This window comes from Rhamphochromis sp. 'chilingali' (assembly GCF_963969265.1).
Source record: "Rhamphochromis sp. 'chilingali' genome assembly, chromosome: 2".
Taxonomy (NCBI): Eukaryota; Metazoa; Chordata; class Actinopteri; order Cichliformes; family Cichlidae; genus Rhamphochromis; species Rhamphochromis sp. 'chilingali'.
Genome location: NC_137930.1, coordinates 14,939,747 through 14,962,160, shown reverse-complemented (window position 1 = coordinate 14,962,160; position 22,414 = coordinate 14,939,747). Strand labels below are relative to the sequence as shown.

The 22,414-nt window shown below is 39.6% G+C and overlaps 1 protein-coding gene and 1 long non-coding RNA gene across 8 annotated transcripts in view; one reads left to right on the top strand and one right to left on the bottom strand.

Annotated features, from left to right (window-relative positions):
• Positions 1-3,772: 3,772 nt before the first annotated feature.
• On the bottom strand, positions 3,773-5,214 carry LOC308392579. Its single transcript, XR_013970837.1, has 3 exons — positions 4,394-5,214; positions 4,197-4,308; positions 3,773-4,116 (listed from the first exon to the last, which is right to left on the bottom strand). It is a non-coding gene; the product is annotated as an uncharacterized lncRNA (long non-coding RNA).
• Positions 5,215-7,845: 2,631 nt separating this feature from the next.
• mast4 (microtubule associated serine/threonine kinase family member 4) overlaps positions 7,846-22,414 on the top strand; it is a 101,456-nt gene continuing 86,887 nt past the window's right edge. For all 7 annotated transcript variants that reach the window (XM_080868085.1, XM_080868083.1, XM_080868082.1 and 4 more), the window contains exon 1: positions 7,846-8,191. In XM_080868085.1, coding sequence (XP_080724211.1) covers positions 7,943-8,191 — 249 coding nt within the window. In that variant the 5' untranslated portion in view covers positions 7,846-7,942. The remainder of the gene's footprint in view (positions 8,192-22,414) is intronic.

Below are 22,414 nucleotides of genomic sequence, written 5' to 3'. Positions count from 1 at the left end.
ATATGAAAATTATAGTTGTTTTTTTTTTAAAGGCTTATGTAATAACTACAACTTTACATGTGAGCTTTAAATTTCCATTTTATCAAATGTGTCTGCAAGCTAAAGAGACATTTGCTATATTTTCAACTGACATTTTTATTCTCAGAGATGGAGAAAGATGTAAGACTGGAAAGAGAGAAGCAGTGGGTATACTGGGGCCTTTGGGGTGGACACCGAGTTATTACTAACATTAATAATTGAAATGTACACCATCTTAACATCTGTTTTCTGCATGCTGTTGTGACAAAGCACAGGCCGAACCTGAGTTCTGAGAATGCTGATATGCTCGCGTTGCTTCATTCCAGCCGACATACACTTACTCATACAATACCACACTTAAATACACAAACACATACCTTCGACTAACATAAAATAGCTTTCCAAGTAAACAATTTAAAAATATTTTAAGCTTTAATTTGGTTGCCTATCCAGGGTGTACCCTGTCTCGTGTCTCATGATAGCTTAAATAGGTTCCAACCCAACTAATCCTGGATTAGGGCTCGGGGATCCTGGTACTGATATCACATCCTAAATTGGTCTAGGGTTAAAGCGAATAACTTGGAGAGACTGTTTTGGGTGAGTTTGAAATTGTTTATTGCCAGATTGTTTTAAAGAAAGAATAAATGCCAAGCCTCACTTATTAAGAAAAAAACTCACCGGCTAAACAATTTAAATAAAAGAATAATAGAAGATACACCTACACCTCAACTCCCTGTAACTCCAGGATAAACAGGAGAATTTCCTCCAATCAAACTTTCTCTATCATCCTAACAAAACCAATGAAAAAAAACTATCCATCGAGAGTAACAAGTAGGGATAGAAATCTTGATATTGATATTTGGATGTTGTATCAAGCTTATAAGGGGGCGGTGTTTCAAAACACTGCTTTGAAATGTAGTTCAAAACGCCCACCTCACGTGACTGCGGCCAATCAAGGTCTTGGTGTGTTGCACCCCAGTTTCGATGAGTGGATTACTTGCTGCTTTTAGGTCGACTGACTGAGAACAGAACAACCTGATGACGCTGTAAACTCCCAAATAAAGCTCAAGGGTCATCGTCATCAGTAGCAACAGGATTGGCAGCAGAAGCCACAGAAAGAAGAGAGTTAATGGAAACTTTTTGACAGCGTGGCTGGTGCAACCCACAGTACACTGTGTTCCAAGGGCACGTGATCTGCTTGTTCATTAGCAGGAACAATGTGTGGTATATCCACACCTTTGTAGCTTGGCAAAACAAAGTAAGAACAACAAGTACTAAATCAAAATCAAGTGTAAAAGATGCGGATGAACAATAATATTGAACCTCTGGTGACCACAAATGTATGAACTTCCACTGCAACCAATTCATTAGGTGACAATGAAGCACAAATGGAAGGGGCTATCCCAGCTGTGATACGGTGAAAGACAGGGTATATCCTGGAGAGGCTGCTGGTCTATTACATGGGAACGAAGAAAACATTCACCCTTAAAGCCAATCTAGAATTGCCACTTTAGCTAAAGTACCTGGAGAGAACTTGCATAACCACAGGGAGAACATACAATCTCCATACAAAAAGGCCTCAGTTGACTATTGGATTCAAACCCTCTTGTTGTCAGCAGCAGTGGAAACCACCATGCTGCCCTAAAGCAGGTTTAAAATTAAAATCAAGTTGCAGGTTAATACAAAGCATATATAGTTAAGCTATTGCACAACCAAAGGCTTGATTCTGTGCTAAGACAGAAAAACTCAATAAGATGTGATCAGAGGCAGTAAAAGTGCTTATTATGTTGTTGGGGCTGATTTATACCAGCTCGACCTGAATGTCAACACTGTCTCTGTTGACATATCAGACTATCAACACCAGACAAAAGTCTAACTGGGCGCATAGTCATGACTCAAAACTCATGTGTGTGTTTACTTTATGAAACTCAGTCTGCTGTGTCGGAATATTGAAGATAAGCATTAAAAAGGGGAGGGCAGTCTTTGTTATGTGGATTGTGATAAAAAAAAAAACACCCATAATATCCAGGAGGAAAACCAAAACGAAACATAAAAATATAAAGGCAAAATGCTGTGTAAATTTATGCTCTGTCACTTCTTCACCCTGCTGAGTGTGTTTAGGTCAGCGGTCTCCAACCTTTTTTGCGCCACGGACCGGTTTATGCCCGACAATATTTTCACGGACCGGCCTTTAAGGTGTCGCGGATAAATACAACAAAATAAAACTAGTACTGGGCCCTGTTTCAGGAAGCCGGTTTAGAAAACTCAGAGTTAAAAATGATACGCAGGGTTGAGTAACCCCGAACTGTCCAACTCGGAATATTCGGTTTCAGAAAGGCTGATAACAATTAGTTCAATCAACGCGGAGTTGCTTTAACCCCAAGTGAAGCGCGTGGACGAGGATACATAAAGCCCTGATAAGCGGAGCACAGATTAAGCGAGTCACCATGGAGACGGAGGGAAAGAAGGCGCGGTCAATGTATTTCACAGCGCTTGAGGCCGAAATTCTGATGGCAGCATATGCCGATAACATGCAAATTTCTCAGAAAAAAGTAACACAGCCTCAGCTGCAAAACAAAGGGAGCATGCATGGCAAAACATAGCCGACAGAGTCAATGCGTGAGTGTTAATATAAACATTGATCTAGGGATTTCCACCCATTTAACACGTTATTTTATCATATGTTATTTTATTTGTTATTTTATACATTTTATTTTGTGATGTGATGTGAGCGCAGGTGCAACCCAACAGGCCCCAAACGTTCCTGGCAGCAAGTAAAAATGAAATATAAAAATATAGTCCAAACAGGTAAGGTGTAATTGTATTATGAGCCATAGTGCTTGGTCTGTTTGTCCCATGTAAATCAATTGCAGTTAGAGGCTACATTAATTTTCTTTCTGTAAGCACTTATTGAAATTATCTGAGCACATTACAAGTACATATTTGCTTACTCTGTATGCTCAAATGTGGCCCGTTATAGCCAACAGAAAAAAAGCGGAGGCCCGAAAAACAGGTGGGGGTCCTCCACCACCACCACTCACAGAGGCTGAGCAGTTGGCCCTCAGCCAAAACAGTGGGCGCCCTGTGGCCGAAGGCATCTCTGCGGGGACATCCTCTGAGTCAATAACCCCGCAAGACACAAGTGCCTACATAGGGGGTAAATTCAAAATAATACATGATGTGCATACATCCTTTCTTCACAGTCACCTTTGCAGTGCTACTCATTCATTTGATAAACTCTTTACCATAATGGATTATTTTGTAGTGAAGTTATTTTCCTACTGATTTTGCCTTCCCTCAGTCTTGGTTGTCTTTGAGAGCATAATGACAATGAAGTGTAAGGTGATTGGTATGTTTGTTAATTGCCATTTGGTCCCTTGTAAGTTATAAGTGACCTGTATAAACCTCATATTCTATCAGTTGATGGTGGTGGTGTACTGCATCTGGTGCAGCCTCCTGTTGAGCCAGACCAACATGCAGTTGTGAGTAATACTCCACAGATTATATGAGTTTACAGTAGAACAGCAATGTTGTTAACTTCTTTACTACAGGAAAATAATGAAGAAACATTGACAGCTGTTACAGAGGAGGAAGCAACAGAGACACTTTATGAGGTTTACATCTTTTAATACTTTGTGTACAGGAAACACAGGCGACCAATAAAGCCAGTTGAACAAAAAATCTGTTTATTCTTCTTTCAACATGTTGAGGTGATGGGTCAAAAGAAATGATTGTGACATATGGTGTTTCTGACTGCTCTTCCATCTTGTATGTCCGTGGGAGGGTCAGGATGTTCATGGTTTGGATCACTGCTGTTTGGTTCAGAAGGACAGTGTTCTCCTCTAATTGTGGCAATGTTGTGAAGAATCACACATGCCACAATAATGTCACATGCCCTTTCTGGGGTGACCCTGAGTCTTTGCAGGCACTGGAACCGGGCCTTAAGCATTCCGATAGTCATTTCAATTCTGGCTCTTGTCCTGCAATTAGCCAGATTATATCGCTGCTGTGGGCCCGGTTCAGGGTCAGGGTAAGGGGTAAGCAAATAGGGTAAACATGGATACCCCCTATCACCAAGCAAGTAGCCAGTGAACTCTCCTAAGACAGAAGGATACACTTCAGTTCAAATGTCCCTGAAGCAATTGGTCTTTATATATTTTAAAGTATTCTCAACTCACCATGTCCAAATTTTGTGCTCAGTGTACATTCACGGAATATTTGTGAGTCATGGACAGAGCCTGGCCACTTGGCTTCCACATTTGTGATAATGTTGGCAGCATCACATATGATCTTCACAGTGCAGAGAACACAAATTAGCATCCATTACTATAATGAAATAATTTGTTAGTTTGAAATGCTACAGGGAACTATGTACCTGTACATTAATGCTGTGGAAAGACTTCCTGTTCACATAGTCTCCTTCATTTACTGAAGGAGCAATGATTGGAATGTGAGTGCCATCTGTACAGCCAATCACGCCTGGGAACCGTGAAAATAAATGTAAAATTTAAGTAGTAGTCCAAGTATCACCACATCATAAATTAAGTTTTGGTCATCCTGATACCTGCAATTTTGTGGCATCCCTCTTTGATAAATCTTGTGGGTCTATGACCGGGGAACACAAACGAGTACAGGAGACGTTTCAGTGCAACTGTAACATTCCTGACTGCCCGACAGACGGTAGCCTTGGAAACGTGCTCAGCGTCACCAATATTATACAGAAAGCTCCCGTTTGCAAAAAACCGAAGTGCAATACAAATAATATGTACAGAACTGAGAGGATGTCCACGATGTGTCACATGCGTAATATATGGCCTGAGGATGTTATCCAAATAACTTATAGATTGTGCTGAGAAACGGTAACGTTCACACAGAAAATCATCAGGAAATGATAAAATGTCCAAACGCGCTCTGATCACTCTCTCCCGGCGGAGAGCTCTGCGGAGAATTTGGGCTTCACGATCTACTGGCTCTTCAAGGAAGGGGCACGCCATGTCCGACACTTCCTACTGTCAGGTTTCCGACAAAGGGGCGGAGACAGTCAGGGTTAGTTGTAGTAAACCTGCTAGGGGGCAGGTTAGCTTCACGGAGTGTGTCGTCATAGTGACTCACTGAGGCTTCATCTGAACTCGCTTTGTGAAACCGAAAACCCAGAGTTTTCGTTAACTCAGGGTATACTTACTCAGTTTTTCCACTAAACCGGCTTCCTGAAACAGGGCCCTGGTACTGAAAAAAAGAAGATTTATTCACAACACACGTGAAAAGACCCAGGAAAACCGAGTTAACGATAAAAACGATAACAAAATAACGCTGAAAACCGATAAAAACCCTGAAAACTATACATTTCACACCTGAGCCTCAACTCTCGCGGCCCGGTACCAAACGACTCACGGACCGGTACCGGTCCGAGGCCCGGGGGTTGGGGACCGCTGGTTTAGGTAATTTGTGAAACTAAACAACAGAAAATAAAGACACCTATAATCAAAAAATTGTGTGTGTGTGTGTGTGTGTGTGTGTGTGTGTGTGTGTGTGTGTGTGTGTGTGTGTGTGTGTGTGTGTGTGTGTGGTTGAGATTTTGACCAATGGGGTGAGGACTTTTAGTCTGGACCTGACTTCCTCAAAAAGCCATCAAAGGTTTTAGGGTTTTAGGATAGAATAACAATTATGCTGGATTCTGACTACATGATAATAGAATGCTGCTTTGGGTGAGGCAACCTAAATGTTATAGAGTGTGTCATAAAGGGCAAAGTAAAAACAGGGTTAAAGAATTAATGCTACAAATATATTTGTTTCTTCTGTGTGTTTGTATTTTAATTTGGAGCTTTGAGAAAGAAACATGTCATTTTGTTGCCTTTTCCCTCTGCTATGTTGAATGCATGTTTGAAATGAAAGACTAATTCTTAGTATGAATACATAGTACACTGTATAAAATCCTAAAACACAGTATATACAATATTTGTTCAAGTAGGCCCCCTAGTGGCCTGTGTTTGGTTAAGCCCTGCTCCTGATCTGCTGCCACCACATGTTGGATGTGGAATGTCATGTAACTTGTGTGGATGTGGTGTTTATTTATTTATTTATTTTTTACAAAAGTTCAAAACAGTATAACATGCCAGTGAGCACAGATATCTGAATGCCAACAAATGCTATTCTGGAATATGCTTATTTTATAATTTGCATGTCTAGAGGAGAAAAAACCTCTGAATATCAAAACATCTGAAGAATGAATAAGAGTGGGAATGACAGGTAAGGAAGTGCCACACCTATGAGTCACACATACAGGGACAACAAAACAAGACCCAAAAAGAGAGTTAAAAAACAAACAGAAAGAGCAGGAGGCAATGGAGCTATTCATGAAGGGAAAAATGTGTATGCACTCAAGTACACATGTACTTTAATGTGTTTCTTGGAAAAAAAAAAAACCCTTAATCTTCTGTTCTTCTGATGTGCTCTTTTATAAACAGATTTATAAAGTTTATAAAGTCTGAGACATTGTGATAGTGATAGATATTTATTGACTATCACTTTGAAAAATACACCATTTCTAACTACTGGTGACTAGTATACAAGATCATTTGACCATGATAAAAAAAAAACCAGATTATTATATATCCCAACTTCCTAAATCATACATTTTTTTTTCAAATAAATAACAAAAGGATAGTCTTGAAAGTGTTTTAATATTTATTTTATTTATGTATTTATTTATTTGGGGACATTTGGCAGGGGTCCTGTGACGTCTGCCTTTTGCTGTTACATCACAACATTTTATATAAAGGTGTGATTCAAAAGCTATCTGTTATAGTGGAATTGATCTGTTTCACTGATGCATAAAAAAGCTGTTTGATGAGCTCTTTAGACTGTGCAAAATAGCTGTTACGCTCTCAGTGACTTCTGTCACTTGTGAGCAGAGTTTCTCCACATTAAAATGAGTAAAAACCTGCCTCCTGTCCACCATTACTGATGAGCATCTTAGCAATAGGGGTGCTAGGCATTGAATCCAGAAAGGCCAAGGGTTTCAAAATTAATGCATTTGTGGACTGTTTTGCAATGAATCGGTAATGAAGAATACTTTTATTATAATGTTACATACTACTGCGCTGCCAATGCTAAAAGATGAGACACTACTGAACAGAAAATATGAGTGTACATTTAAGTTTCATGCTGTAATAAATAACTATATAACAAAATAAATACATAACTACATAAAAAGAAAAATATCTTGAATAAAAAGTAAAATTTGTTCAAAGATTTATTTATGTTTAGTAATCTAGTAAAAGATTTAGAAATCCCTTGGTTCAACTCATTTTTATGTTTAATCTTTACATGTTATTTTCGTTTGTGCTCCAAATAAATTCACTAAATATATTAAAAAATTAATTATTGCCCCCCCTTTTTTCTTCTTCTGTGGTCCCATTAAAAAACCGTGGCCCCACCCTGGTCCCCCTCGCAAATTTCTTCTTGAACCGCCAATGCATCTAAAGCTGGTTAAAGCTATCTGTAGAGAGTTTGGCGGCTGCTGCGATCTGATTGGTAAACCCTCGCACGTTGTGGGCGGGGTTAGTTTTTGGGCAACAAGCTGTACTGGTGCGATAGGAAGACACAGACAGCATGTGCACGCGCTGATTTGGAAGTCATGAGCGTAAAAATCCACAGAGGCTCCTTCTAACCGAAGCGGACACGTCTGCTTGGCGGTAACGCTGATGTTAAACAGGGTCTAATAATGTTTTAGTCGATATCACCAACTTTCGACAACGTCGTGACTTTGGTTTTACTCGAACAAGGAGAAGCAGAAGAGAGAGAGGAAAAAAGAAAGCCGTGTCCTTTAATGGGCTCGCGGCTCCTGACCATAATGAACCGGACAGGTGTGCTTGCAGGTTAATTAATTGCTACCTTTTGTTTTGAAGTAGCAGAAGGCGACGCGATGGAGAAGAAAGAGTTTGTGGTGTCTGAAAGCGGCGAGAGCCAGTCGTCGTCGGGCTCCCAAACCTTGTCTGAGGGGGAAGAAATGACGGCTGCTCTGGACATTAAAGTTTATGGTGATGGCGAAGACAGGCTCAGCTTGCACTTTGAAAATGTGAACGAGGTGGAGGACGGCAGAAATGTGGAATCTGACAAGGAGACCCCAGGAGATGGGGAAGAAGACGAAGAGGAAGGAGAGGAAGACGAAAAGGTAAACACAGTGATCTGCTAAACAAAACAAGGGTCGACTCAGACACGCAGAAAACCAAACGATTACCCGATTAATTAATTATAAGCACATAGAGACTAGATGGCAACTGTTTTGGTTACCGGTTATTCATTTAATTTTCAAAGCGAAAGCTAATACCAAAATAGTAACTGATTCCAGCTTCTCAAATGTGATACTTTCATTCTCGTTTTTGTTAGACATTCAAATAAAATGTCCGTAATAAAAGTTATTTCCATTGATATACACATCCAATTAATTGCCCCCTCATCCAGCAAGAAAGCAACCACTCCTGAGGAAGGTAAACTCATTACATTTGGTCCTACAGTCAAAATATTTGTGAACCAGTTGATCAGCTGTGCTTGAGCTGGGTTACACTCCGTCATGACGTCAGTGCAAAGTTAAACTATTATTCATGCTGTGTGCCCAATTGTCTTCATCCACTCAATTTACAAGTTTTCAAGTCGAGATACATTCCTCAGCACATGCGCACTGCTCTGTTTTACTGCAGCTCCTGCCTTTTTCAGAGGCATAAATAGATCATCTGTAATTAAATGCCTGTCAGTCTTCCCCACTGCTTTGGAGGTGTTTTCTCAAACCTCAAAGACAAAGACTGTCTGGATGGAGATTTGGACTGCATCCAGTCCAAATCTGCCCCTATTTTATAAACCAAAACAATGTTGGGTATGGCTTATATCCAAAACTTGAAAAAGTTATGTATTAAATGAAAGGGGGCAGGTTCATTGCAAAATGCAATGTGATTTTAGAGCAAATGTGTGTAAATTGTTTCATTGTTAGCTCTGTGACTATGCTGTAACGCTAACACACAAATGGCACAATCTGGGACTTGCTGTTGTGACCCCAAGTGGTGCTCATTCAGGAAACAGATGAGAAAAATGAGGAAGACAAAATACATGTATCAGCCTTTTAATTTATATAAGGCTTTACATGGATTCTTCTGCAGACTGGTTTAACTTGCTCCAGTACGCACAATGTAGCCTGGGTGTGTTTGACTATTGCAAGCTCCCAACTGACCCATAAACATTTTCCAAGTCATGATATCATGCAACATTACTTAGGGCTGTAGGTGTGGTTGACAAAAATGCCATACGTCTCATTTTTGAGGCAGTAGGGAAATACAGAAAATTTGTGTAATGATTTGCATGTCTTACTTCACACGTTTTAACTCTCATATCTGTGTTGGAATCAGAATACCAACTGATTCCTGCACACCAATCAGATTCCTGATTTCTGTGTGTAATTATTTTCATTAATTATAATTTGCTGGTTTTTAAAATGGATAAATCAGTAATTGAAAGCATAACAGACTTTCCAACACACACGAGCCCAAAGACGATGCCCCTGGGTTGGTGTCATGTTTAGTAACAGTGATGCTCAGCTAATTTAGTTGGGGTGAAAAGCAGTTTGACAGTTCATTACCTCAATAGAGCTGAAGTGTTACAGACGAGGAGGCAGGCCTGAGATTGGTCTCTTATTTCACTTTAGCTTTACTGAACTTAAACCAAATGTAATCCATTTTTAAAAAGAAAAAAAGAATTTGCCTTAATTTTGCAAAAGAGTCACACAAAGCCTGTGCACATTTCTCCAGACTGCTTTCAAATGCCATTTTGAGGTTCATTTTAAACCGTTGACCTCTACTGTGCTGGCCACAGAAGAAACAATGTAATTTGACCTGGTATACTGAACTAAGCCAACGTGTTGCTGCCTGGAACTCCTCAAAGCAGGTCACATAACCTGTCAGTGCAGAGAAGCGTTCCAGTGGTATTACTGTAGGGTTAATCAAGAACCCTGACTAATGACCTTTTTTTGCCCCTGGGGGTTTAAAGAAGGAAAGTCTTCTGAGAACTCGTGTGACATGACTTCAGCAGGCTGAGCAGCTCAGTTACTGTTCGGTCTCCAGACTTACTACTGTTTCAAGTTCCAAAGATGGTATTAGGGCTGAACGATTATGGAAAATAATCTAATTGCGATTTTTTTGCCCCAATATTGCGATTGCGATGCGATATGCGATTATTTTTTAAGGTCTTTGTCTTCTGTATTATTAAACAAAGACAAGCAATACATCATATAGTATGGCCAATACTATATTACATTAATTTTAAACTGTTCTTTCCTGGAAGACAGACCTCTGTTATGATGACATGAGGTGATGCATGAATTGATGACTGACATTTTTATTTAACTTCTTCAATCACAACAGTATATTTGAACATACACAATAGTTTATTTTTAGCTTACAAACATCTGAGCATAAAGTGCTGACAAGGAACCCTGGTGTAAACATTAAAATGAAAGTCAGTACAATGTGCAGATTGCAGAAATATACATAAACAAAATCAGTGGCTTTACCACACTCAGTTTTTCGACATCTGTGAACTACTAGACAGTCATTCAATTAAAAAATAATATTAAATAAATAAAACTAATAAATAAAAAATACACACATCTTACTGATCTCTGCAGTCAGTAACATTACACATAAAGTGAAACCTAATAGCAATTGTATAAACACACACACAAACACGCCTTTAAAGTTTAAAGGCGTGAAATTGGACGGTCTAGTTCTGATTAGCGTCACCGCTGTCTCGGTGGAGTTTAATAAACTCGGCCGTCTGCTTCTTGCTATCTAAAATATAACCAGACACTGGTGTAAATTCTCGACTGTCTCATACTTCTGTTTAATAAGTTTTCTGTTTGACGTTTAGTCAGCTGTGTGAAAACCAAGGAGGAACCCACCCGGGGGATTAATAAAGTTTTATTTTATCTAATCTAATAACTTTAATCTCAGCCAAACCAATTTACTCACGAACAAACAAAACACTGAAAAAAGCCCAACAATAACATTTTTAGGTTGTCTAAGTGACGTATATATTACGTTTAACCCGAGCAGCGAAACTCCGCGGTGATCTGAAAATGATGTGCCGGAAGTTGTGCCGTTCTCGGCCGCATCAGTAACCCTCGAGCTCCCGGCTAGCTGTCGAGCTGGTGGGTAGCAGACGCCTCTGAAAACGTCGAAGCACTTTTGCAAATATGGGATATCTTGATAAACCGAGCAGATATTTGATGTTTACACAACTACTTTCTCGCCTGAAAATATTTTAAAAGTTTATTTTGTGACCCAGAAAGATTAGTATGAGTAATTTTAAAACTTAGTAGCGGCCGCCATTGTTGGAAACTGGAGTTTGGCTGGGCCGCGCTATGAATTCTGGGATATGGTAGTAATTTGGACAGCCTTCGGCGCGTCGCTGTGACGTAATCGGTCTACAAATGCGGCCTCAGGAGGATGCAGCCCATGAATTTGGACATGTCCAGAGTATAATCGCAGCCTTTGCGGTTAGAAAATTGCACTTGATCATGTCGCGATATTATCGCAAATGCGATATATCGTTCAGCCCTAGATGGTATGGCCATGTTTCATAGAGTAAGTTTCCACATTGATAGTATGATGCCTGTCTTCCTAAGATCTCTGTACAATTGCATAGTGCTTCGTTCCAGACGTCTAAATCTGTCCAGGGTTGTGGGCAGTGACAGAGAACGTTATCTACAGTCAGGACAAGATTATCCCACGCATAATTCTTCTCTTTTATGCACAAGACAACAGAAATGGATGAAAATGAGCAACATACAGTTCAGATTTATTAACAGAGTTTGGCTCAAGCTTGCTGTATGTAAACAGTTACTGGGAAAAGGTTAAGATTGGAAGTATTGCTACTGGTTGCACCCATAATTCACTGTCCAAACACTCTGTATGGATGTTTATAAAGCACTTGTATGTGTTTCATAGTTCTGCAGCATTCACTTGAGAGGCCAGCATGTTTATCAATGTATCTGGAGTATGCAGCTGTTAACATGACCTTTTTCAGTTTCCCATCAGTCTGATTTAGGGCTGCGAATAGCTGCTATTAATTAATCACTTCTTTCCTTGATTTTATTTATTATTTAATATTTTTGTTCTTGGGTGTTCCCAGAGTAGCTCTACATGATTCATATTTATCTGATATTGAGCCTTGGTCTAGTCCCTTACGTCGTCTTCTCTCTGAAACGAGTCTTTTTGTGAAGTCTCTTTTTTTAGTATGTTTTCCTTTTAAGGCCACCCTCGCTTTGAGCCAGTTGAGTTCGGATTGGTTGCCCCTCACTAACTAAAGATTTAAACAGCATGTGGGTTGGGCTTCTGTGCTCGTCCCTGGAGCCACGTTCCTGAGAAGACTCCATTATGGTTAATTACTCTTGCTATTACACAATAGTATAAATAGTAGTAGGTTCACTTCTACTGAGGAAGCAATCAAAATACTTAAATATGAATTTTATTTAACAAGTGTTAAAGCTTTGGAAAAAACAAACCCTAAATTTTAGACCATGGCCCAACATTCTGTGCTTCACTTGCTTTTAGAGGTGTTACAGATGACAGCTATCCAAAGCTACTGTCCACACAGTCTTGACTCACTGCTTCCTGAAGTATGAAATCTGTCAGCTTGTTAATCATTGTGTTTTCTTTGTCTTTATATATCCTGCTGCTTTTATGCCCTCTCATAATCATACATTCTGTTTCCTACTTTCTCATTTCTAACTATCCTGTTGGGTCAGCAGAATATGGATATTTCCAATTGTTCATTTTTTAATAGTGTTCTTCCCTGGCTGTTGTTGCCATAACAAATATCCTTTCTGCAGAAGGATACTAAATATTTCTTATCTTTAGAATTCATCCCCAACTCTGACACTTTTAATCAGTATTCCCCCTAGTATACGATGTGGATAGATTGCAGGGACTTGAGTCAATTAAGAAGAAAAATGACAACTTTTGCTATTCTCCCCACATACTGAAGTTGGCACTTTCTGACTTCAATAAAGAAAATATTTCATTTTTAGTCATTAAACAATCCTTAAGTGACTGAAATGGTTTTTGTAAAAGAACATTTGATAATGTTTCATTAGGAAAGAGGGTGCACAGAGAATTGTTTGTGTCTGCAGCTCACTTTGGCAATCTGGACATTTATAGCAAGCTTCAGCTCATTGTTCACTAGGGATAGGAATTGAGAACTGATTTTGTAGAGAACCGGTTCCCAGTAGTCCAATTTCTTGGAATGATTAGTCTGTCTATCAATCCTGCTTACTGGTTCCAGTTGTACTTGCAATACAATCAGCTGATTTCAGTTTATGTGCCGGAGGAGGAAAATAGTGGCGGAGTCTGCAGCGTGGATATGAACATTTCCTTTTTTTTTTTTATTACACCAAGGACAAGAGTGCAGTGATAAAATAGAAACTGCACCAGGAAAGAAACAGTTGCTCAACGGCTGCTTATACTGCTAACACAACTTTGGCTCTTTGCAAGGACCTGCACAGACAGCATCCTAACACTAAGCTAGCCAAGAACCCAGAGTGATGTTAAAGCTGAGTGACTGCAAACTGCAGCCCAACAGCCAGACGCTGAAGGCAAGGCAAGGCAAGTTTATTTGTATAGCACAATTCAACAACAAGGTGATTCAAAGTGCTTTACAGAGACATTAGAAACAAGAACAAATAAAAAGCATGATTTAAAATTGATTAAAACAAGCAAATAAACTAACTAACTAATTAACAAACAAACAAACAAACAACAGTATATAAAATCAAAACAGATAAAATCAGAACAGTAGATAAAATCAGTAGTTAAATGTAAGTTTTGAAATTTAAGCTTAAAGTGTGGATTTGGTGCTTTATTCAAATGCAGCTGAGAATAGGTGAGTCTTCAACCTGGATTTAAATAAACTGAGTGTTTCAGCTGATCTGAGGCTTTCTGGGAGTTCAACAGGTAACAAATTGATGAGGCTGTAGCCTCCGTTTCTACCTGTTTCTGCAGTAGAAAACAAAGAGGGGAATACCTAGGGCTGGGCGATATGACCCAAAATTCATATCTCGATATTTTTTAGCTGGATGGCGATATAAGATATATCTCGATATATTTTTTTAAAGCCATAAAGTAAGAACAAGAAGAGAGTTCTTAGTCAAAGCTGTGTCCCAGATGTCACACAGGCACTTTTATTAACATAGAGCAGATGTACATAAAATTTACTCAAAAATAAATTATGAGCATTTATTAAATAATAATGCTCCATAAATAAAAGAAAACAATGTTGTTTTTGTGCATAACAAAAAGCTCACAATTGTGCAGTCAAAATGTAAACTAAAAGACGCTGAGCATAGTAACAAAGACAGATTTCACAGCTGCTCTGTTCCCAACTTGTACTGCGTGACTGACAGCCTGGAGTTTGAAATCCGCTTCGCAACCACGTCTCTTAACAGGTGCCATTTATGGTCCTTATACACAGTAGGGTAATATTACGTTGAAGCACAGTACGTATCACTCCGCGAGGCTCAGCCGTAATGCTCCGACAATCCATCAAGCGGTGCAGCTCCGTAGCTTACCAAAGTCGTACTAAAACATTTTTTGACAGATTGCTGAGCGCCGTGTTCCACATAAAATCGGTTCGCGGCCATCAAGCACAACCAGAATTCATACATAAGGCGCGCTGTCAACTTTTGAGAAAATGAAAGGATTTTAGTCCGTGCAGCACCTCTGGGCTGCATGGCGTTAGCGCGGTTAGCTCGTTAGCGTGGTTAGCTAGCTAACACATTGACGCCGTCCAGCCCCACGCACGGGGCGATGCGCAGTAACTCGTTAACGGAGATTTGCCGTGTCCATCTTGTCGCTTCCTGCAGGTGAAGCGATGGGGGAGGAGGGGGAGTTGTGTTCAGTGAAAGAGAGGCGAGGCCGAGTAACGTTGCGTAGAGACGGAAGTGGACGAAAGAGAGGCAAACTTGCGGCTCCACAAGTATAATTATAACGTAACATAGACTATATCGATATAAAGGATATTGTCAGATCTTATATCTCGTATAAAAATATATCGATATTTTTTAAAAACTCGATATATCGCCCATCTCTAGGAATACCTCCCACATACACAAACATTTGATTATAATGTCTTTATATGCTGCTTAGTGATGGTGGTGACTCTTGACACGGAGCCGTGTCCATGAGTATATGTATTACCATGAATGGTGTAATGTATGGGGCAGTCAAATCATTTACAACTAGCTTGTTAGTCAGCTGTGAAAACAAACAGCTCGTTCTCAGCACTTCCCTATGGAGCAGTAAAGTCTGAATGAACTTTGTTCAGATGAGGACTAACCATGTGTTAGACTAAGCAAATTTCATCACCGAGACGATTAAACAGCTGTAAGGGTGGTGTTTTTATGTCAACATGTATCATGTATGACATGAAAAGATGTGTCTATTTGGCTATTTGCTTTTAAAGAAAAAAAAACAATTCTTTATGCAAATAATAAAAAATGCAGCCACTGAGACAAGTATGGAAATTGGTTTATTCTCACATCTTAGATACACTTTATAAATATTAGATAACCTTTCTGTCTGTTTAAACACACTTCATAGCCAAAGAATTTTTCTGCATACACTAGTGCTTCATGTGATATGCTTTCTACTACACCTCTGTCTACAAATGCAGTTTCCTCCACTGGCTTAGCCTTTAGTTTCATAGTTTGACTGTTTCAGCACTCAAATGAATTCATCAAAAGTCAGCTATTCTGATAAATGACTAATTATGAGTTTCAACACCACAGGGATAAGCTGCTTTTCTCTGATATGAGTTGACATTTTAGGAAGTGTTTTTCATAGTTTTCTGACTTTTATCAGCCACTTAATTAATCAAAAGGGTTCTATAAGGATTCTTTCTTGAATTATTACGCAGTTTTCTACTGGGGACGTGGCAGCACAGAGAGGGATAGGAAACAGATTGAAAGAGTGGTAAAGAGGGCGAGCTCTGTCCTGGCTAGTCCCATAGAGGAGGTGGGTGAAAGGAGGATTTCAGCCAAGCTTGTATCCATTATGGACAACACCTCTCACCCCCTTGGGCAGCTCCTTCAGTGGTAGACTGTTAAAGCCACAGTGTAGGACGGAGTGCTATCACAAGTCCTTCTTCCTGACAGCAGTTAGACTATACAATACCCACACAGAATAAATACTTCTTAAAATACTTTAAAGAAATACAGGCTATTATCACTCCCACTACACTTCATGTACATATAAAAATCTTGGTGTATTTTGCTGTATACAGTAATCATCTGTACATAGTATAGTTTTTGGCTTTTTTTGGTTTTTATACACTATTTTCATTTTTTTGGACAGCATGGTGGTTCAATGATGAGCACTGTTGCCTCACAGCAAGATTCCAACACCTGTGTGGAGTTTGTGTGTCCTGTTTGCGTGGGTTCTCTCCGGGTACTCTGGCTTCCTCCCACAGTCCAAAGATATGTAGTTAGTGGGGTCAGGTTAATTGGTAATTCTAATTTGCTCACAGGTGTGAATGTGAGTGAGAATGGTTGTCTGTCTCTCTTTGTTAGCCCTGCGACAGACTGGTGACCTGTCCAGGGTGCACCCTGCCTCTTACCCTGTTGTAGATTGTGCAATAGCAACTGACACTGCTTAGGGCTATAGCTGACTCTCAAAGCAATTCATTGTTTTATTTATATATTGATTTAAAAAAAAAAAATCCCACAATTTAGTGTCTGTCCTCATACTTGTTACCCTGCAGCAAGTATTTTTTTTAGACAGCCAGTGAGTTTCAAGGTTGCCCTTTTTACCTTATGAAACTAATGGAAACCAGCTGCTAACTGCAAATTGCGTTATTTCCTTGGCTTAACAGTTTTTTCATGATGCGTGTAGTGAGTGAACTTTTAAAGTATTCTGCAGACAAGAACAGACAGGTAAAAATTAGTATGCAGTGTAGCTGGAGCTGGGTTGGGCTGTGCTGTGCTTGCTTAAGTAATGACTCAGCTGACACACACTGATGCCTTGGGTGCAGTAATTTTCAAGTTCTGCTTTGGATTGTGTAGTAGACACTTTAGGAAAGAAGTAGATGATCGTATGTGAAAAATTTGGATTCCTTAATAAAATTTAAATTGTCACGTTTTTGTATATGTTTCAAATTGAAATCTTAACTTTCAGCAGCTACGTCCACTTCCATCTCAACTTGCTGACACAATCCTTGTTTGTTTATTCTGTGAGGGCCTGTTCCTTGAAGTGAGGTCATCTGCTGCAGATTGCATCAGTGTTTGCTTGCGTATCAATATTTGCTTCAGATTCATGTTTAACTCCCTCTCTTTCTCTCACCAGCGAGTCTAACCCTCTAGTGTTTCCCTAAATAAGCAGTCATTCATTTAAGCAGGCAGCCAGTCAGGGTGATTAGACGGACATCCAGTGTCAGTGTATACTTTGAGTCTAAGAGGATTAACAGAATCTGGTTAAGGCTCTTTTCCTCCTACGACAGGCTGTCTCTCTCTCTCTCTGGGATCCATCGGTGATTTTTGACTTTTCTTTCGTGCCCTTTCATGTCTTTTGCAGTTTAATCCGTATTCCATGTCTTTAAGTCTGTTGCTACCCAAACAAAATGTCGCTTGGTCGGAATTTACCTGTAAGTTTGTGTACATCGTCTGAGGGAAGCAAGGTAAGACACTGATTGGATTGGGAAGTATTCAAATGTATTCTTCTGTGTTTTTATTCTTGGTTTGTTAAATTATATGAATTTGATCCTATTCATTTGTTAAACAAACAAGCTTGTTTGAACCTTATCATTGTGGAATTTGTTTTTTTAACTCTACAGTATAGTAGATTTAGTTGTAAACACATCATTTTGTGTTATAACTTCATATTTGATGTTGATATAGTGTTTATATACAATTAATGAAGAGTATTTTATAGGAGTTTACAGTAGGCTGTAAATAAAATCCAAGTAAGAGTTAAACCTTATGTAACCAAACCAACTTTGAACTGCAAGCATATATTAAAGAGAGCCCTAGATAAGAGCAGGACTGATTGTCAAGGTGAAGTGTTAAGGTCAAATAAACACTAGCAAGGTCTGTTCCTCTTTCCTAAAAATATGCCTTTCTGCCTAAGTAGAAAAATAAATTCTTATCTGTAACATGATATGTTTGACAAAATTAAGCTGCTGCTGACTCTAGTTATCATCAAACACAACTCTGAAGACAGTACTTGTTCACTTGTCGTCTTATAGTATTTTTCTTGCCACAAAATCTCACATGGGCATAAGAGATTTACAGATGTTCCTGAGCCACAGGTATTGGATGCTGTGGTGGTAGATGGTCAGGAAGTACAGCAGGTCATCTCCTAATCAGAAAGTTCGTCGTTCAAGGCCTGGGTCCCCCACTATGTACACCAAAGTATCCTTGAGCAAGATAAAGAGAGAGTGAATCCAGAGTTCCTCCCGATGCATTCATTGGAGTGTGAACATGCGTGATATGTGGGGCGATTGTGGCTCAAGAGTTGGGAGTTCGCCTTGTAATCGGAAGGTTGCCGGTTCGAGCCCGGCTTGGACAGTCTCGGTCGTTGTGTCCTTGGGCAAGACACTTCACCCGTTGCCTACTGGTGGTGGTCAGAGGGCCCGGTGGCGCCAGTGTCCGGCAGCCTCGCCTCCGTCAGTGCGCCCCAGGGTGGCTGTGGCTACAATGTAGCTGCCATCACCAGTGTGTGAATGTGTGCGTGAATGGGTGGATGACTGGATATGTAAAGCGCTTTGGGGTCCTTAGGGACTAGTAAAGCGCTATATAAATACAGGCCATTTACCATTTATATGAAAGTGCTTTGAGTGCTCAAAGTCCACTAATGTTTTTCTAAGACACTCTCCAAGAAAATATGACTTCCTTGGTGGAAGTAATAATGCATGGTGTGATTCTTTACAGTGCTGAAGCGCTTCGTATCTTAACACAGATGCTTGTATGAAACTGGAGAAGGAAATTACTATACTGTGTTTTTCTAAGTTTAGATTTTGTCAACACAGGAAACTGAATTCCCATGTGTAAGCATACAAAGGTCAAACAATCTAAACCAAAGTTCTATATTGTTCAGTGTAAAGTGTCCATTTCAGGTAACTGAAATATACATTTGGAAAAGTGTTTTGCATTTGAGCTGTGAAAATTTTAGGCACCGTTATTCTTTTGTGTAAACATCAACATCCTAAGAACAAAGACTGTGAGGGAAGAGAGTTTCAGGCCCGATTGGAATTTGGGAAGAGTTGAAGGCAGATGCTGGGTGATGAGGTCGGCCAGAACAGAGCTTGCTGTACTGCAGTTGACCCTGAGAAAGAAACGAACGAACATGTTCAGAGGTCCACTGAGTTCACTTCACAGAAATGTTTTGTATTAGCTACACACTATAATGAGACTATGTATTTGCTAAACTCTAGCAAAATTGACACCCTGAATTCCCCATCCGAACTCCTCTGGAAATAAAATGAGGTAATGTTACATTTGCTGAACATGCTGCTTGGTTCTTACCAAAATGATCATGTTGGTAATGGTTAAATTGAAAGAACATTTTAGAATGGCATGTTGGGTAAGCAGTCAGTCAAACAAACAAGGGTAACCTAATACCATGACTAATAAATGTTGTGACTAATGTTCTGAAATCTCCTGGATCATCATGCGATGAAGCCCTTTTTTGACAGGGGGCACACAGGTTTAAACTTTAATCTTTTAGTGCAGTTTTGCATATGTATCTATCAGTTGTACAACTGAGTGCCTTTCCACAGCATTCTCCTTAAAAACAAAGCTAACACAAGTCAGAAGGAGACTGAATTTTCAAGAGCCCGCCAACTTGCCATGCCACTAAGGTGTGCCCTTCAATGAAAACTCACAATTTGTGCACAATACCATCATAAGGGCCTGATGGTTATAATCACCACTTTTGAGGTGGATGGAGTCAACCTGTGAGGAGTGCATCAGACTATAAATATTTATATATCCTGAATCCCCCTCTAGGTGGGACCAGGATATGTAAATATTTATGTATCCTGGTCCCACTCTAGGTGGGCATAATGGGCATATTAATCTGTTCAGGTTGGGACTGTCATCATGCCTGTGAAGTTTGGTAAAGACTGGGGCAGATTTCTTTGAGTTAGAGCAATTTTGTGCTTCATTTCGAAGCATCAAAATTCACCATGCCGCTGGGGTCATGCTCTTTGACCAAAAACGTTTTCAAAGGAGCCTAAAGCCAACTCCTTAAGGGCTTCCTGGACAAATTAAGATTTTCAGCCACCTCAAAACAAACCCCAAAGTGTAAACCATGGCTTTTCCTGTACCCACTATGTAACGCTGTTGTCAAATATTGCAGTTAAAATGTGTTCAGGGGCGGAGCCTTATCACACGTGAGAACATTGGTCTGGATTTGACAATTTATGTGTGAATGAGAGCGATTATCGGGGATTAGACTTGCATTTAAACTACACTGACCAAAAATCAAAGTGTGTTGTATTTAGCCCACAATGTAAAATCAGTTTGATATTGCTGGTATAGATGTTAATAATTAATAATAGTAAAATTCATTTATGCTTTTGCCTAATAACCGTTTTAGTGGTGTGTACAGTACAGTCTCCACCTGAGCTCACCATCTTGGTGGCGCTCTGCCTTTTTGCTCTTCGTCTTGTTTGGGTAGATTTCCACATTAAACTCTGACATCATTGTTTCTGTTCTGTTTTTTCTTAAAAAACTGGGGGCTTCATGGGCTTAATGTTGTAATATTTTTTTTATTTACACGTGGGCTCCTACATAAGTTTGTACTGCATATCTATTTTTAGGCTCAAATGTGGGTGAAATGCTCGTATGGTAAGCGCAACATTATAATAGAGTTCAAATGACTTGAGTGGTTGTAGCCCTATCGGAGCTGAAGTCACTTCATTGTGTAAGATGACAAAATACCACCTGTGTTATCATGTTTATAATAAAACTGTATTAGAAGATGTAGATTGCGACTTCTAAAGCTGCCTTGTGTCATAGAGGCTCCAGCCATTTTCGGCAAAAGTTGTTTTTTTTTGTTGATGAAAACTTACAGAATTGAAGGGGAAATTCTTTTTTGAGCTGTAACCATGTTCTGTGTGTGACTACAGCAAGTGAAAGGTGTTCTCAGTGGCTGCTGGATAGAAAACAATGGCAGAGAGAGCGCCTGGTAGAACACAGGATAGCACAAACTGAAAGGGGTAAAGTGTGTTGCCTCTTGATCTACTAGGTTTCTCTTCCTGTTTTACTGTAAATGTGTATTCAGGGTGTCTTAGTAACCAATGAAGACAGTAATAACAATTTGTTCCTACTTTTAAAGGGTTCCTTTCATCTAAGTGAAATGATAAACACGACTTCACCACAAAGCCTTCAAAGAGAATTAATGTCCTCCTTTGTGAATGTTTGCCAATTCTCCCTTTGTACAACTGATGCCTAACTTCAGTGTGGAAATCATCACTGAATCCACTTTGATAAGAGGGAACTATGCAAATTAGTGAAGAAGTTGATAAAATTAGTGGAAAAACATTAACACTGGTGTTTACGTGTTTGTACTTGTGTTTTCATAGCTACGCTTTGACGTCTAGTAATATACAAGTATGTGAACAACACAGTTTTTCTTGGCCTGGACTACTGGAAGATTCATTACTCCACCTCTGGGTTGGAGTTTTTGTTAGCACTCTTGCACCTTAGTCTTTATGTTTGTCAGTGTAATGTATGAAAGTCTTCCTACATTCTTTGTCATTTCTTTTTTAATGCTTGTGCACCTGTACAGAAAGGGTGTCCTTCCCACTTGCAGTGCCTTTAGTCTTTGTCGTGTTGTCCGGGAAAGGTTCATATCAGACCCAGAGGCTGTCCTGAATTTTAACTCTGTTTTCTGCACTGTCAGCCTGATTCACTGTTCAGTGAAATTGTTCCCTCTCAGCTGTGCACAGTTAATGCAAATGCTCATACTTTAATTTCTCTGCCAAGACAGCCATGTGTTTTTAGCACTGTTTGTAAGTCAGTATGGTTACACAGAAACCACCTGGCCAGATTTCATGAAATTTGAGAGGTGAAGTCAGGGCAAAGGAAGGAACCGTTATGCTTGTAATCATTTATTATACTGCAATTTAGAATTACAGTATGGTGCATTGGCCCTGGTAGAGGACTGAACTCTGATTGTTTTCTGTTACATTCTTTGACATCTGATCTGATTTTGTGTTCTTGGCTCATTGCTTTTCCTTATTGACCCTGAGTCTGTAATAACAACTTCATGTTAATTTGTTCTAACCTCACTTCTCACAGTGCTCTCAAATACATGCAAGATTAGATGTAGACCAGTGTGGGAGAACCACAACGGTC